We start from the raw sequence: 14,764 nt of genomic DNA, 5'->3' as shown, positions 1-14,764 counted from the left end.
ATATTCTGTTTGCTTTTTTGGCTGCCAGCAAACTGCTTAACGTCTTTAGGCTTAAATAAGTTCTTTGTTGTCTTAAACCCAGTCAGCATCAGGGATTACAAGTTTGGAACTTAGTAGAATATATCTCTTGTCTTCTGTTGCAGTAAAGAGAGCAGAATGAATGGGCAGTATCCTCAACCAACAGATAGTCTAAACAACGACAATAAGTAAGTGCTGCGTTTGTGTGTCCCATTTCAGGGCAACACTACATTAGTGGGTGGTACGATTGAACATCTAGTGCAGTGTTTCTCAAGTTGGTCCTGGAGTACCCCCTTGCCAGTCAGATTTTCAGGATATCCACAATGAATATGCATGAAGGGGGTTTGCAAATAATGGAGGAAGTGTTTGCAGATCTATTTCATGCGTATTTATTGTGGATATCCTGAATGCCTGATTAGCAAGGGGGTACTCCATGTCCGACGCTGGTCTAGTGAACTTGAGGAGTTGGGAACACAAGGGTACTGATGTCCTGGAAATACCATGTTTTATGTACAAAATGACCTGGAAGATCATTTAAAATTTCATTTCGTTCTTTAAAACTACCTCCCTATGACACGTATAGGCATAAGGCTACCAAGTCATCAAATTCGTGTTCAGCATTTTTATGGTTTGGCCAACATGTCTCCCAAGCGTTAAGAGTAGATGTGAGGCTCTTTCGCTATTCTGGCTACATCATAAGACTATATTTTAATAGCAGCACTCTGCTGAAGGTGTGTCTACCTTTGTCTGGGGTTGGGAGAGACCAGCCTAGAGCAAGATGTACCATAAGACTATATTTTAATAGCAGCACTCTGCTGAAGGTGTGTCTACCTTTGTCTGGGGTTGGGAGAGACCAGCCTAGAGCAAGGTGTACCAAACTGAGTATAAACTGAGAGTTCATAGTTGGATTAATTCATATCCTTAATCTGGATCTGGCACGTTTAAAGGAAGAGTGGGTCACTGTCCTTGGCAGATGTATGGATGAGATATGTTTGAAAATATACATTATATGAGAAAATCAGTCATTTTAATAAGTTAAGAAAATTTTTGCAAGGTTGTCTATGTTCTTTCTCTTAAAATTGGGCTGGATTCTCATTGATTCTAGAACTGTCTCCTGTGGTTTTTCTCCTGTAGGTATTCCTTGTTTGCAGTAGTTAATCACCAAGGAACCTTGGAGAGCGGGCACTATACCAGCTTCATCCGGCAGCACAAAGACCAGTGGTTCAAATGTGATGACGCCATTATTACCAAGGCTACCATTAAAGATGTGCTAGACAGTGAAGGGTATGTTATGAAAATAAACCTCTGTAACAACCAGGTAACACGATGGGGGTCTTTAATTCTTTAGCTTGTCCTATGCAGTGGAAACTTCTGGGCTTCCTCAGTCACTCTACAGGACATCCAGTTCATGCCTATATTTTATCTGCCAAAGGCTACAACTGTGATGACGCTTCGGTCATATCGGATAGAAGGTTCATTATTACTGTGGTAATGTTCTTTGAGTGGCTTTTGCAGGAACTTTTTCCTTGATGTTGCTACTGGTTTTTTGACCATTTAGACCTCGGTTTGGCTGCTCATTAGAAATGTCCTACAATAATGGTTATAAAGGAATCGGGGGTGCAAGACAACTTCAGAGCAAGGCTTATGAGACTACCCCAAAAAAGTCAATCATGAACACAGAAAGCTACTTCTTATTCATGAATATCAGAGATCTCGCATCAGGCCCTGAAGGAAAAGAATTGAATTGAATGATACAGGTCATGTCGGAAGAATTTAACATCTTGGGTAAAGTGGTAGGGTAGCCGTGCTAGTCCACTTTTAAAGGTAATAAGTAGAAATAAAACAAACAAAATAAAACGATACCTTTTTTATTGGGCTAACTTAATACATTTTTGATGAGCTTTCGAAGGTAACCCCAGAGATAAGATCAAGGATGTTTTCTGTCGTGGCACCTTTTTGGCACAATAGTCTATCGAGGGATCGTTGGAGAATGATTTGAAGAAATTTAAGAGCTTATTTAAAACTTGGCTTTTCACCTCTTAATTTAAGAAAGGCTCTTGTAGAATGTGGTTGAGCTGTGGAGAGGTTCATTTTGTTGCTGTGGGGTTTTTTTGTGACTGATTTTATAGATGTTTTTATTCAGTCATTAATGTGTATTGTTTAGCAGTATATAAGATTTTTTTTTTTGTAAATATTTTTATTGAATTTTCAATAATACATCAATCAGGAAAAAACCAACAACAGGTACTATACTACAATACAATGGTATACATTAAGCTGAGTACAAACATTGGTCAGAAGCTGAGCCATAGATAATAGAAAGAGATCCAAAGTTTTCCACTTCTGAGGACCATTAGTAGGTCCAGGTAGAAAGCGTATTGACAGTAGCTCATATTTTTTGTCCAACAAGACCCAGTTCCACTAAAGAATAACATTAACTGGAGAATTATCTTTCCAGTGGGATATTATTAATTTCAACGCAATAGAGACTAAGAAATCGAACAATTGTTTATCGCTCTCTGAAAATATAAATGGGGTGCAAGTGCACTTCCAGATTATATACTTTGCTAGAAAAGGCTCTTGAAACCCCAAAATCCTCTGTAACTTGTCCCAAACATCTGCCCAGAATATTACCAGATTAGGACACTCCAGCAGAAGATGCATAAGAGTTTCCTGTTGCTTGTTTGCATGACCAACATAAATCACAATCAGAAGACCCAGACTGTTTGCTCTTCCTGGGTGTCCAAAGGGCCCTGTGGTACATAACGAAAAGAGATTGCGATATGGCTGCTGACAAGGATGCCTTCGGTGTATTGTTTAGCAGTATATAAGAATTTTAATGAAGATAAAGATTAAAGAAGATATGCAAACAAGATTGTAAGGCCCACACTGACAGTCCCAAGTGAGTTTACAGTTTAACTTTAGTTGTAATGGCAGGTAAACATTTCATGGTGCATTTTAAGCTCAGACTGCACGTAACTAGAGTAGCGAGTTCATTTTGCTTTATGTAGTATGATGGTCCCCGAGAACCCCCGTATGGAACTATTTTGGATTTGTTCTGTACTGACACCAAAAGAATATAAAGCTGTATAGAAGCGGAGCAATATATTACAGCACTCCAGCCTGGCCATGAAAGTGTAGAAAATTGAAGTTCTGTATTACAAAAGCCCATCAGCCGTACATGGCTCTTACCCTTTCGACCCTTTGTTCTGCACTTGGAGTCTCAGCTCTGCCGCTGCACAAACGTGAGTTGCCACATATTCCCTTCTGCACACTGACCTTGCTATGGGTGCTTCTAATTCTCCTCCTTTTGTGTTCAGCAGAGTTCAGTGCTCTCATCCTGTTCCCTCTGCAGTTGTTGATTCCAACCCCATCTTCATGATTGAGTTTTCAGGATATCTATGATGAATATTTATGAGACACGTTTTCTTATCTATATATATAAAAGGCAACCCCAACATTCTGAAGCCTCCACGGAAATTGAGGCGCCCGAGATATCTGGTGTGCCCTGGAGTGTCTGCACCGCCCTCGCATCAAAACGTCATGACGCATCAAAACGTCATGACGTCGAGGGCGGAGCTATTGACACTCGAGGGCCGAAACGGCCCACAGCGAACAAGGCAAGTAGCTTCGAGGGACGGAGGGAGGGGGCCCCTTGCTAGCGCCCGTTTCATTCCGCTCAGAAACGGGCATTTTTTCCTAGTATGTAAATATCTCATTCATCATAATAGCCTGAAAACCTGACAGGTTTGGGAACCACTGCGTTAATCACTTTGGCAGAAAGACTAGTCAAAACTAGTCTCTGACCCACTATTTTTTCTTGCTTTTTGATTTTGCCAGGCTACAGAACTGGCTTTAGTAACCACCTGAAGGTTTCCCCTCATACATCAGCCCAGCCAGTCACAGAGAATCAAGAGCGATCAGTGAATTGGGGGCAGAGCAGCCATGGCACGATGTCCCTATAACAGTCCTTCACCAGGAGCCACAGACTTCTGCCTGGACCCTCCTATGCTTGGACCTAAACTCTGGTTGCTAGATGTCAAGGCACCCTCACCCCCCTCCCCAAACTCTGGGAACTTCAACTAAAAGTCTAGGGGCCGTTTTACTAAGCCACGTCGGCGCCTACGCACACCCAACTCATGCCAATTCTGAGCTATCTTCCGGCTACCACGTGGCCTGGGTGGTAATTTTATTTTCTACGCGTGCCAGAAAGTTCCACGGCGCAGCACTAACTGGGTGGTAATCGGCATTGTATGCTTGCTGACGATTACCGCCCAGTTAACACGTGAGACTTTACTGTTAAGTCAATGGGTGGCGGTAAGTTCTCAGGCCCAAAATGGACGAGCACCAATTTTCATTTTATTTATTAAGGTATTTGTACCCCCACATTATCCCCACAGACATGCAGGCTCAATGTGACTTACATAAACCGGAGAGAGAGAACTCCGGAGATATAAGATACAAATGAGAATAGTAGAGTAGAAGGCAAAAAAGAAAGGAAACGTTACATATAACAGTGCAAAAGATTAGGACTAAACAGGATCCACGTATGCCAGGTGGTGGAAGCAGTGGCCTACATTGTTCCCGGAGAAAATGCTTTGGTAAACAGATGTGTTTTTAGTGCCTTGCGAAAGGTCAGGTAGTCCCTCAGACTGGTGATGTCTCTAGGAAGTGCATTCCATAGGTGCGCACTGATGAAGGGAAAGTTTGACGCCTGAGTAGATCCGTGCTTACAGCCTTTCCAGCTGGGGTGTAGTGCAAGGTGAGATATAATCTGGATATAATTTTGCCACACGTCCATTTTCAGCTGAAAAAAAGGGCCTTTTATTGCAGGAGCGCTGAAAAACGAACCTGCACATGTCTACACTAGCGCAGGCCACTTCTCGGCGCACCTTAGTAAAAGGACCCCCTAATTCTGCTATAGTCTGCAGGCCTGATGTGAAAATGAGGTAAAAAGCCTGCAAGTCATTTTAGTTATTAGGAATATTGGGGATCAGGTACAGCCTTACAATTTTAACAACAGCACGGCAATAGTAAAATGACAAAGTATCAGTATAAATACAATCACCAACGTAAATTTGGAGACAGGCAAACTGATAATCCTAGTAATAGGAATAACATGATACAGAATCAGAAATGTGCACATTAAAACTGGACAGTAGAACAGTCATACAACAGAAATATGATGCATGTTAGCAGGGTACAAATTTTATATCATAGTAGGCAGCAGAGAATTAATACTTGCAAAGTCAGCACAATACAAATGAAACCCCTTAATAGGCAATATATAGTGTTGGCACAGTCCAAATGACACACCTTAATACAGTGTTCTCCAAGTGCGGTCTTGGAATACCCCTTGCCAGTTAGGTTTTCAGGGTATCCATGAAAGAGATTTGCATATAATGGAGGTGGTGTATGCAAATCAAGTTCATGCCTATTCTGAAAACGTGACCGGCAAGGGGTACTCCAGGACTGGACTTGGGAAACGCTGCATTAATAGACACGCATTACAGTTTGCATTTATTTATTTATACTGTTTATTCCAGACAGGCTGTGGTTTCGCTTCTGTTTCTGCAGTTCCTGTGGTCCCGCCCTTCCGCAAACAGAAAATGAGGGCGGGACCAGAGGAACAGCTGAAACCACAGCCTGTCTGAAGCGGCGTCTGCACTTGCTGCACTTTTTAAACAGCACACGTCCTCCTTGCAGTCGCAGGCCACAGACACAGAGGGAGGGAGGCGCTGGGCGGTGGAAATCGGAGGGGGGGTCCTGAGACGAGGGGGAAGGAGGAGGGAGGGAGGGAGGGGGTGATAGGGGAGAAGAGGAGGGGGAGGGGGCCCTGGAACCTTGCTAGTGCCCGTTTCCCTTCTGTTCGAAACGGGCCTCTTTTACTAGCGTGTGTGTGTGTATATATATATATATAAATTTTTTTTTCATTCCATAAATGTTGACACCTTCAGCTTGTTGGCTGACCTTTTTATTTCCTTAAAATTGTGCAAGAGAATTAGCCTGCTGGCTTTCCATTCTTATGTCCCCCCTTTTTAATTTTTTAATTCTCCTTTAACCCATTCCTTAAATCTCTTACTGATGTAGGCTATTGCAAATCAGAAACTGAATGGTAAGAGTTGTAACGCATGTTGAGGCTAAGGCCTAAATGTTTCTCTCTTTTTTTTTTTTTTTCTTTTTAGGTATTTGCTTTTCTATCACAAGAAGTTTCTTGAGTACGAGTAGCCTTATCCAACAGATTTACAGAAAAGAACTATATAAGAAAGCAAGCCTTCTGAAATAACACACAAACCTACCTGGAAAGAAAAATGTAAAAAAAAAAAAACACCTTACAAACTTATAAAAGTAACCAGCACTGAGCTGTAACAGGACCTACTTGACACTGACTCTCACCACTTGGTGGAGCCAGAACAGAACTATTCGGTGTGCACGGCAGTCCAGGATGGCCAGAGGGAGAAAGGGAAGAAAACTACAGCCAGTCGCAGAGGGTGAAGAATGATCGGTGAATGGGGGCAGAGCAGCCATGGCACTGTCCCTGCCTAATGTTCCCTTAGGAGGATGTGTGGGAAGGCAAAAAGGGGGAGGGATACCCTCATCTCCATAAAGCATCTTTTTCATTGGTGCTTTAGCTCCAACTGACCAATCATTTAACAGCTATTGATTTAAAATTACAATTCAAATCTCTGGGTTTTTGTTTTGGTTTTTTTTTTTAACCCATCTGGGTCTGAAAGCAGTGGAAGTGGAGGAAGGGATGGTATTACAAAACAAAAGAACTTTCTGAGGATCTTTTTGTGAATTTTAGTTATTAAATAAATACAGTATGAAACTATTAAGAGATCTGTTTTTCTCAACCATTTGCAAATGACATTTTGAATCGTGGGACTGAGGGAGACTGCTGCTGTGCAGGTGACGAGATGTCCTAACGCTGCTGCTGATGGAGGCGTAGCAGAACATGCTGGGGGATCTTTTTTTATCACCTTTTTTGTTGAGCCATTTTGTTTTTGTTTGTTTTTGTTTTCTATGGATAACTATTTTCTTAATTTTGTTTTCCTTTATTCCCTTTTCACAAGAATGACATTCATCAATGCAATATCAGTAAAAATTAATGAATTGGCATGTTTATACTGTAAAAAGTGGTCTTGATTCTTTATTTTTTTAACATTTATGAACAAATTTGATTGTTCTTGGAAAATGTTCTTTGGTTGGGTGAAGGAGGTTTTTCCCCGAGGAAAGGTGGCTTCTCCCTGCGCGGTGGTTTTAAAAATATATGATTTACGCTTCAAGAGGAATGTGATTGAGCTGGTAGGCGAATACTGCTTTTTAAGATCTCTTTTACTGCTCCAGATGGTTGGACATGTGGAGAGAGGTGAAGGGAAAGCTAAGTTTTTTTAGAATTAAAAATAACACATCATTAATTGATTTTAATTAGGAAGTTTGACTCTTGGGGCCCTGTTTACTAAGGCATGTTAGCGTTTTTAACGCGTCTACAATTAGCGCGTACGCTAACTGTGTAGGCGCCTATAGGGATATTGTAGGCGCGTACACAGTTAACGCGCGTTAAAAATGGTAACGCACATATAAAGCGGCTTAGTAAACGGGGCCCTTGGTCTCGGTCCCCTCAACTGCACACTGCAAAATCTTTTCATGCTAGAATTTAAGTATTGCATTGTGGTTTCAGTGGGTCACCTCTAAGCAGTCAGATGAGACGGATTCCTAGACATCTTACCGGTAGTATCACAAAAGTGTTTCCACGCTTAGTACAAACAACACATGCTGGGGATCTGGCTTAACATGTGACGGTAGCAAATTATCGATGATTTATCCAGCCGATATTCAAAAGTATTTAAATGGGCAGGAACAGCACCTGGCCGGTTAAATATCCTCATGCCAGCTATCCACCAGTATTCAGCGGGAGATAAGTGGTTATTTTCAGTTGAATATCCAGGTCAGCGAGTAGCCCAGTCAGCGGCTATGTTCCGTGACATAACTGGTTACTGCCGATTTTCATTGGCTGATCGGTGAAGTTTCGCAGCCAGATAGACCCACATAAATAGGAGGTCTGTCTTTGGCCGCCCAGTCAGCTGATGAATGTCCACTTAACCGGCTATGTTTGTGGCACCCAAAAAAAAGCTAGAAATTCAGGGGTCCTTTTAATGAGGTGCACTGAAAAATGGCCTGCGGTAGTGTAAGCATGGGTTTTGGGCACGTGCAGAATTATTTTTCAGCGCACCTGTAAAAAAAGGCCTTTTTTTTTTTAAAGTTTTTGCCAAAAATGGGCATGCGTCAAAATGAAAATTACTGTGTGTCCATTTTGGGTCTGAGACCTTATTGCCAGCTACTGACCTAGCGGTAAAGTCACATGCAGTAACCGGGCAGTAATGACCTATGTGTGCCAAATGCCACTTGGCGTATGTCCGATACGTGCGGCAGAAAATAGAAATTATTTTTCAGCCGTGCATATTGAACGCGCAGCAGAAATGAAATTACCGCAAGAGCCATGCAGTAACTCCATTTTGGCACACATTGGGCGCGTGTTGATGCTTACACAGGCATAATAAAAGGGCCCCTCAATGCTGGTGGCCGGATACAGCCCCAGGATTGAATTTCCGGGTTCGCCAGCAACACAGGTGTTAGCCTATCTGTATCCCATGGTCTCAATATCGGCCTCTATTTATTTTTACTAACAGGTTTTATTGAGATTCAGAAAAGACAAACAATATTTTATTCTCACTGTTCAAATAATGAGGGGCAGAGTTTACACAAGTACTTCCTGGGTGTGCCACTTGTGAGTTTAGAAAGAATTGTTCACAAACAATGAATGTGAATAAAGCATTTACTCTGTATGACGGAACCTTCCCTAACTCGTATCCAAGGTATGAGACGTTTAGGAAGGGAGCTGATTATTGCAGTCCATTTGGCTGTCTAGACATATCACTTGTCTTTGCCGGTTATTTGACTCCCAGGAGACAGCTTCACAAATTGAATTGCAGGTAGCTTTTGAGAGCAGGGGATTATTTACATCCTAAGTGCTGAGTATAATAAGAGGAAAGGTTTGCCCTTTTTATCTGCCATGACTTTACTACCACAGACAGATTTTTCTATAAATTCAGTAAATCTGGTTGAATTATTTAGTCTGTTACAATATTAAAGGGCAACTGATTGTTAATATATTTAAGCTTTAATATTTTTGAAAAGTTGTTTTAGGAAAACTGGCAGTTTTGCTTAGGGGACACGTAAGATGGATTTTTTTTTTATTGTGTTTGTTCTAGAGATGGAGTGATTTTTATTTATTTATTTTTTGTTACATTTGTACCCCGCGCTTTCCCACTCATGGCAGGCTCAATGCGGCTTATATGGGGCAATGGAGGGTTAAGTGACTTGCCCAGAGTCACAAGGAGCTGCCTGTGCCTGAAGTGGGAATCAGTTCCTCAGTTCCCCAGGACCAAAGTCCACCACCCTAACCACTAGGCCACTCCTCCACTCAGGTATGATCAGGTATGTAAAAACTTGAAACAGAATCAGTGACTGCATGTGTTCTTATGTCTGCTGGTCCTCTGTCGCAGAGTGCATGGTGCCACCCACACTTTCATCAATCTTGTTATACGGGGTAGGGTTCTCATGGCGCCTCCATCCTTTTTTCCAGGATTTCTTGTTTTGCGCTTTTCTTAGGCTTTTATACCACCTTATTCCCCAATAAGGGACCCATTTGGACAGAAGCATCATCATCAAAACTTGAACACTGTCCACAGCCACTTTTATCCCCAGATCACAGAACTGAGCCCCTACGTCTTGCCCCATCCTTGGCCACCTTTAAATCTAGACTGAAAGCCCACCTCTTTAACATTGCTTTTGACTCGTAACCACTTGTAACCACTCGCCTCCACCTACCCTCCTCTCTTCCTTCCCGTTCACATTAATTGATTTGATTTGCTTACTTTATTTTTTTTTTTTTGTCAATTAGATTGTAAGCTCTTTGAGCAGGGACTGTCTTTCTTCTATGTTTGTGCAGCGCTGCGTACGCCTTGTAGCGCTATAGAAATGCTAAATAGTAGTAGTAGTGGAGGAGTAGCCTATTGGTTAGTGCAGTGCAGCTCCTTGTGACTCTGGGTAAGTCACTAAACCCTCCATTGCCCCTGGTACAAAATAATACCTGAATATATGTAAACCGCTTTGAATGTAGTTGCAAAAACCTCAGAAAGACGGTATATCAAGTCCCATTTCCCTTTCCCTTATGACATCACAATATCAGAAGTGAGCCAAGTATCAGGCAATCAAGCCATTGTGACATCACTGATGAGGTTGGCTCTTATTGGTGGACTGAGCCTCCACCTACCCTCCTCTCCTCCTTCCTGTACACATTAATTGATTTGATTTGCTTACTTTCTTTTTTGTCTATTAGATTGTAAGCTCTTTGAGCAGGGACTGTCTTTCTTCTATGTTTGTGCAGCGCTGCGTACGCCTTGTAGCGCTATAGAAATACTAAATAGTAATAGTAGTAAATGCCAGAGGGCTGTGGACTGAAGCTTTTGGTCTGAAAGGACAAGGCAGTAGGTAGGTCATTCTCAGTTGCTTTCCTGATGGGAAGAGCTATCTACGGACAAGTAGGAATGGATGGCCTGAGCCAGCTGTGGGACTAGTAGCAAATATTTGATTTAAGGTCGTTCCTAGTCTGTAGGTTCCATATCTGGCCTGGTGATCCCACAGCTATTTACGTTTCATTATTTGATATACCACCCATAATCCAGTGGACATTTGAGCAGTTAACAACAAGGTAACCAGAACATAACAGAAAACAAAAACACAAGGACAGAACTAGGAAAGACAATATTGGTTCAGGAGAACATGGGAAAGCTAATATCACAACAGCAAGAACCAAAGACTAATGGGCGGGGTGGGGGTGAAGCAGAGGAGTACACCAGGAAGAGAGAGGAGGCAAAGTGTGTGTGTGTGTGTGTGGGGGGGGGGGGGGGGGTAGCTGATTTAAGGGAGGCTAATTAATAGACAGGACAACTATATTCCATGAAATTTTATTACTTTGAAATAGGGAAAGTATTGTTACAAAAGATGAAATATAAAGGAAAAACAATATAATAACAATAACATGTTATAAACAAGGATGTTCAGAGACAGAGATATCAAATATTGGAAATATGCAGAGATACAAGGTCTTTTAGAACTTGATCATATTGGTTGTTAGAGTTCAGTCATTGTAGGTAAGTTCTACATTTTTAAAGAGAGAGCTGATTGAGAATGCAGAAACCAGCTCTAATTTGTGCTATAATAGAGCCAAGGGCTACCAGAAGTGAACATTTAGTTTGGTAGAGTCTTTCCAGTTGGAGAGAATTGTCTATTGACCTATAGTGCTTAAAATGACGAGAGATTTGTGGTGGTCAGGTAAGTCGTTGAGCAGGATTTGAAATTTGAAGTGAAACGGGATTGGTAAGATTGAGGATTTTGCACATAGTGGACAATAGTTCACATCAAAAGGGTTGAATTTGTGAGCATTCGTACAATATGTGAGTGTCAACAAAACTTCAAAACAGAGAAGCCAACAATGCGAAGTTTACAAGGCGTCCAAACAGCTCAGTAGTATAAAAAAACATTGTTTGTAAAAAAAAATTAGCTGCATTTAAGGTCAGAGAAGTGAAAGCCATATCTTGTCTTGCATAGATTCAGGTGTACAGAATTTGGTTTCAGATTCCCACAAGGTGCTTAATGGGTTGGAGGATTTCTAGCAATATACCAATAAGATATTGTATATAGATGATGCCACATGTCCATTAATCAATAGTGATCGAACAGTTGTAAAAACGGATGGTTCAGTAGCAGTGCTGGATCTCAGAATCTTACATGCTTTAATGGAGTGGGATAGTTGTAACCATCTGAAGAATTGCCCTGAGTGCAAAGAGTATATATCCTCTATTTGTTTGAAATGCGAGCATCTCTTTACTATTATCATCACGCAGGTCTTTCACAGTTCATATACCCTTGTCTGCCCATGTTTTCCAGTTGCAAGATGATATTTTTACATTGGGGTTATATCATAATGAGACATGAAGTGAGTTGCCAGTACGATATTTCAGTATTTTATCAACTGACATGTTTGTGTATTAACAGTAACTGGGTTGTCTTTCTGGGATTGTTCTAGAACCATGGATATGAGATGTGTAGGAATCGGACTCACTAAATATTGTTCAAGCTGTAACCAGAGAGGAGTATATGAATTATTAGGGCAGAGCTAGTGACAACTTCATTGGGTTATAGAGGATCTGAGTAAAGTAGGAAATCTGGGGGAAAGGACTTCAAATTTATATTTTGGAGCTTTTAACTTGATAAGGGAGATTTTAGCAGGCTTAGACTTCCCTAAGAAGGAAAATAATTGTTTTTCAGTTTGTTTATAAAAAGATTTATAAAACGGTACTGGGATAATGTTTAATATGCAATTTATTTTGGGGGGAGACCATCATTTAAAGTTCCAAGCCTACCCCACCAAGAGAGATACAGTGGATGCCAAGAGGACAAAGATTTTAGAAATTGAAGAACTTTTTCTCCATTATGTTTTATAGTTTCAGGTAACGTAGCGAACAGATCAATACCAACATATTAGTTTGGTTGGGGACCATATTATATCAAAAGGTCGAATAGAGGCAGATTGGGCATGTACATTTAAAGGGAGCACTTCTGTTTTGGACTGATTTAATTTATAGCCTGAGAATGAAGAAAAAGTATTGATTAATGAAAAGCTGAGGCAGGGATAATGATGGGTTAGAGATGCAGAGCAGGATGTCATCCACATATGCCATAATCTTCTAAGTTTTATTGTTATGAGATAATCTCGTAATACTGGAGTGAGATATAATTGCTAAAATTAGTGGTTTTAGTGCTATATTGAAAAGATAAGGCAATAAGGGGCAGCCTTGCCTAGTTCCTCTATTACGTTTATGAATCAGAAAGGTGGTTGTAGCAAGAATCATGCGTAGGGTTCGTATATAACACTTTAACTCTTCACTAAAGTCTGAATTGGGCACCAGACTACTTAAAGGCCGCCTTGGCATCAAGCAAGAGTGCAATGGGATTTCGCTAGTTCTGAAAGATGAAAAATAATCGGGAGGTTGTCCATGATAAGCTTTCCTGGCATAAAACCAACTACGTGGGGGAGATGATTTTGTTGATTACCTTCTTGATTCTGTTCACAAGGATTTTCACATATAATTTATGGTCAGTATTGAGTAGGGAAATTGGTCTATAATTCTGTAGTAATTGAGCATCTCTGTTGGGTTTATGGATTACTATGATAATTGCATCTGTGATACGACTCTTAGGGCCCTGTTTACTAAGCAGCATTATAGGCGCGTTAACATTTTTAACATGCATTAACCACGTACGTGTATATATCCATGTAGGCGCTTACATGGTTAGCGCACACGCTAAGTGTAGATGCGCTAAAACAATAATGTACCTTAGTAAACAGGGCCCTTAGTGACTGTGTTAAATGTTTAAATAAGTGGTGAAAGCATGGGTTTAAATAGTTTGTAAAAATCTGCTGGGATTCCGTCAGGCCCAGGTGATTTTCCAGAGGAGGGAGTTCTTTTAACTGTAATATAAGATCATCATCAATTGTTTTTGATAGAATGAAATTATCTGAATCATTCCATTTAGACTGCGAAAGAGGAGCAAGAAATTAGCTATCTCTTTATTATCTCCTACATATTCTAACTGATATAAGCTCATGTAAAACTGGTGGAATACTTTGGAGAGATATCTGATAAAGAGGAGATTATATCAGTTTGGTTTTTAATTGGGAAATTTGGATTTTGGTTCTCTTTCTCAAGATAGCTAATAATTTACTGCTCTTGTTACCTTCTGTAAAATATTTGTGATTTAGTTACAAAGATCTCTTGACAAGCTAGATCACTAATTATTTTGTTCCCTTTATGTTTTGTGCACTGGTATTGAAATTAGTTCACTTCGAAGGGAGGCCTTAAATGTTTCCCAAACTAGGAGAGGATTGGAATCTGACTGACTGTTAAATTGAAAAAAATTCCATAATGAAATTTTGGACATGCTGTTTGTAGTTTCATCAGTCGAGATTTTCATATTTAATTTCCAAATTGGAGACCGAGGTGGACAAGGCAACAGTGAGTTTAAAATTAGGGTGATAGGGGCATGATCGGATTTGACTATTTATTAAATGTATTCTAGAATCCAAAGCAATTTGGGCAGAGAAATTAAAAAGAAGCCTATCCTGGAGAAAGTGCAGTATGGAGCAGAAAAAGAGGTATAATCTCTGGAATCTGGGTGTAATGACCTCCATGGATCTATCAGATTGAATCGAGTCATAAGTGAGCATAAGGTGATATTAGCTTTATTGAGAGTCATGGGGGTAGATGAATGTCTTATCAATGCAAACATCCAGGGGGATATTAAAAGCTCCATGCCATATATATGGGAAGTGGGTCTAGGTCAAAGAGAGAGAGTGGAATTGGTGAATTGATGTTTGGGACGTAGATATTGATTATATAAATTGCTGGGAGTGTAACTCAGGTTTATGTATAAGCCATCTGCCTTCCTCATCTCTGATTGATCTAATACATTCACTTAGAGGTCTTTATGGAATAAAATGGATACGCCATGCTTCCTGCCTAGAGAAGGGGCATCCACTGATTAAGAAATCCAAGGGAAGGAGGAAGATAATTTTTAAGATTTGGCAAATTTGTCTCTCCTGTAAAAAGATAATGGAAGA

General features: G+C 40.6%; 1 protein-coding gene across 2 annotated transcripts in view; it reads left to right on the top strand.

The window, feature by feature from the left end:
* LOC115476385 (ubiquitin carboxyl-terminal hydrolase 22-A) overlaps window positions 1-6,361 on the top strand; it is a 169,172-nt gene extending 162,811 nt beyond the window's left edge. For both annotated transcript variants that reach the window (XM_030212746.1, XM_030212745.1), the window contains 3 exons: window positions 144-206; window positions 1,153-1,302; window positions 6,204-6,361. In XM_030212746.1, the coding sequence (XP_030068606.1) occupies window positions 144-206; window positions 1,153-1,302; window positions 6,204-6,246 (256 nt within the window). In that variant the 3' untranslated portion in view covers window positions 6,247-6,361. The remainder of the gene's footprint in view (window positions 1-143; window positions 207-1,152; window positions 1,303-6,203) is intronic.
* The last annotated feature ends 8,403 nt before the right edge of the window (window positions 6,362-14,764 follow it).

Source organism: Microcaecilia unicolor, chromosome 8 (genome assembly GCF_901765095.1).
Source record: "Microcaecilia unicolor chromosome 8, aMicUni1.1, whole genome shotgun sequence".
Taxonomy (NCBI): domain Eukaryota; kingdom Metazoa; phylum Chordata; class Amphibia; order Gymnophiona; family Siphonopidae; genus Microcaecilia; species Microcaecilia unicolor.
The sequence above is the reverse complement of the archived record's forward strand: the minus strand, read 5'-3'. Positions and strand labels throughout refer to the sequence as shown.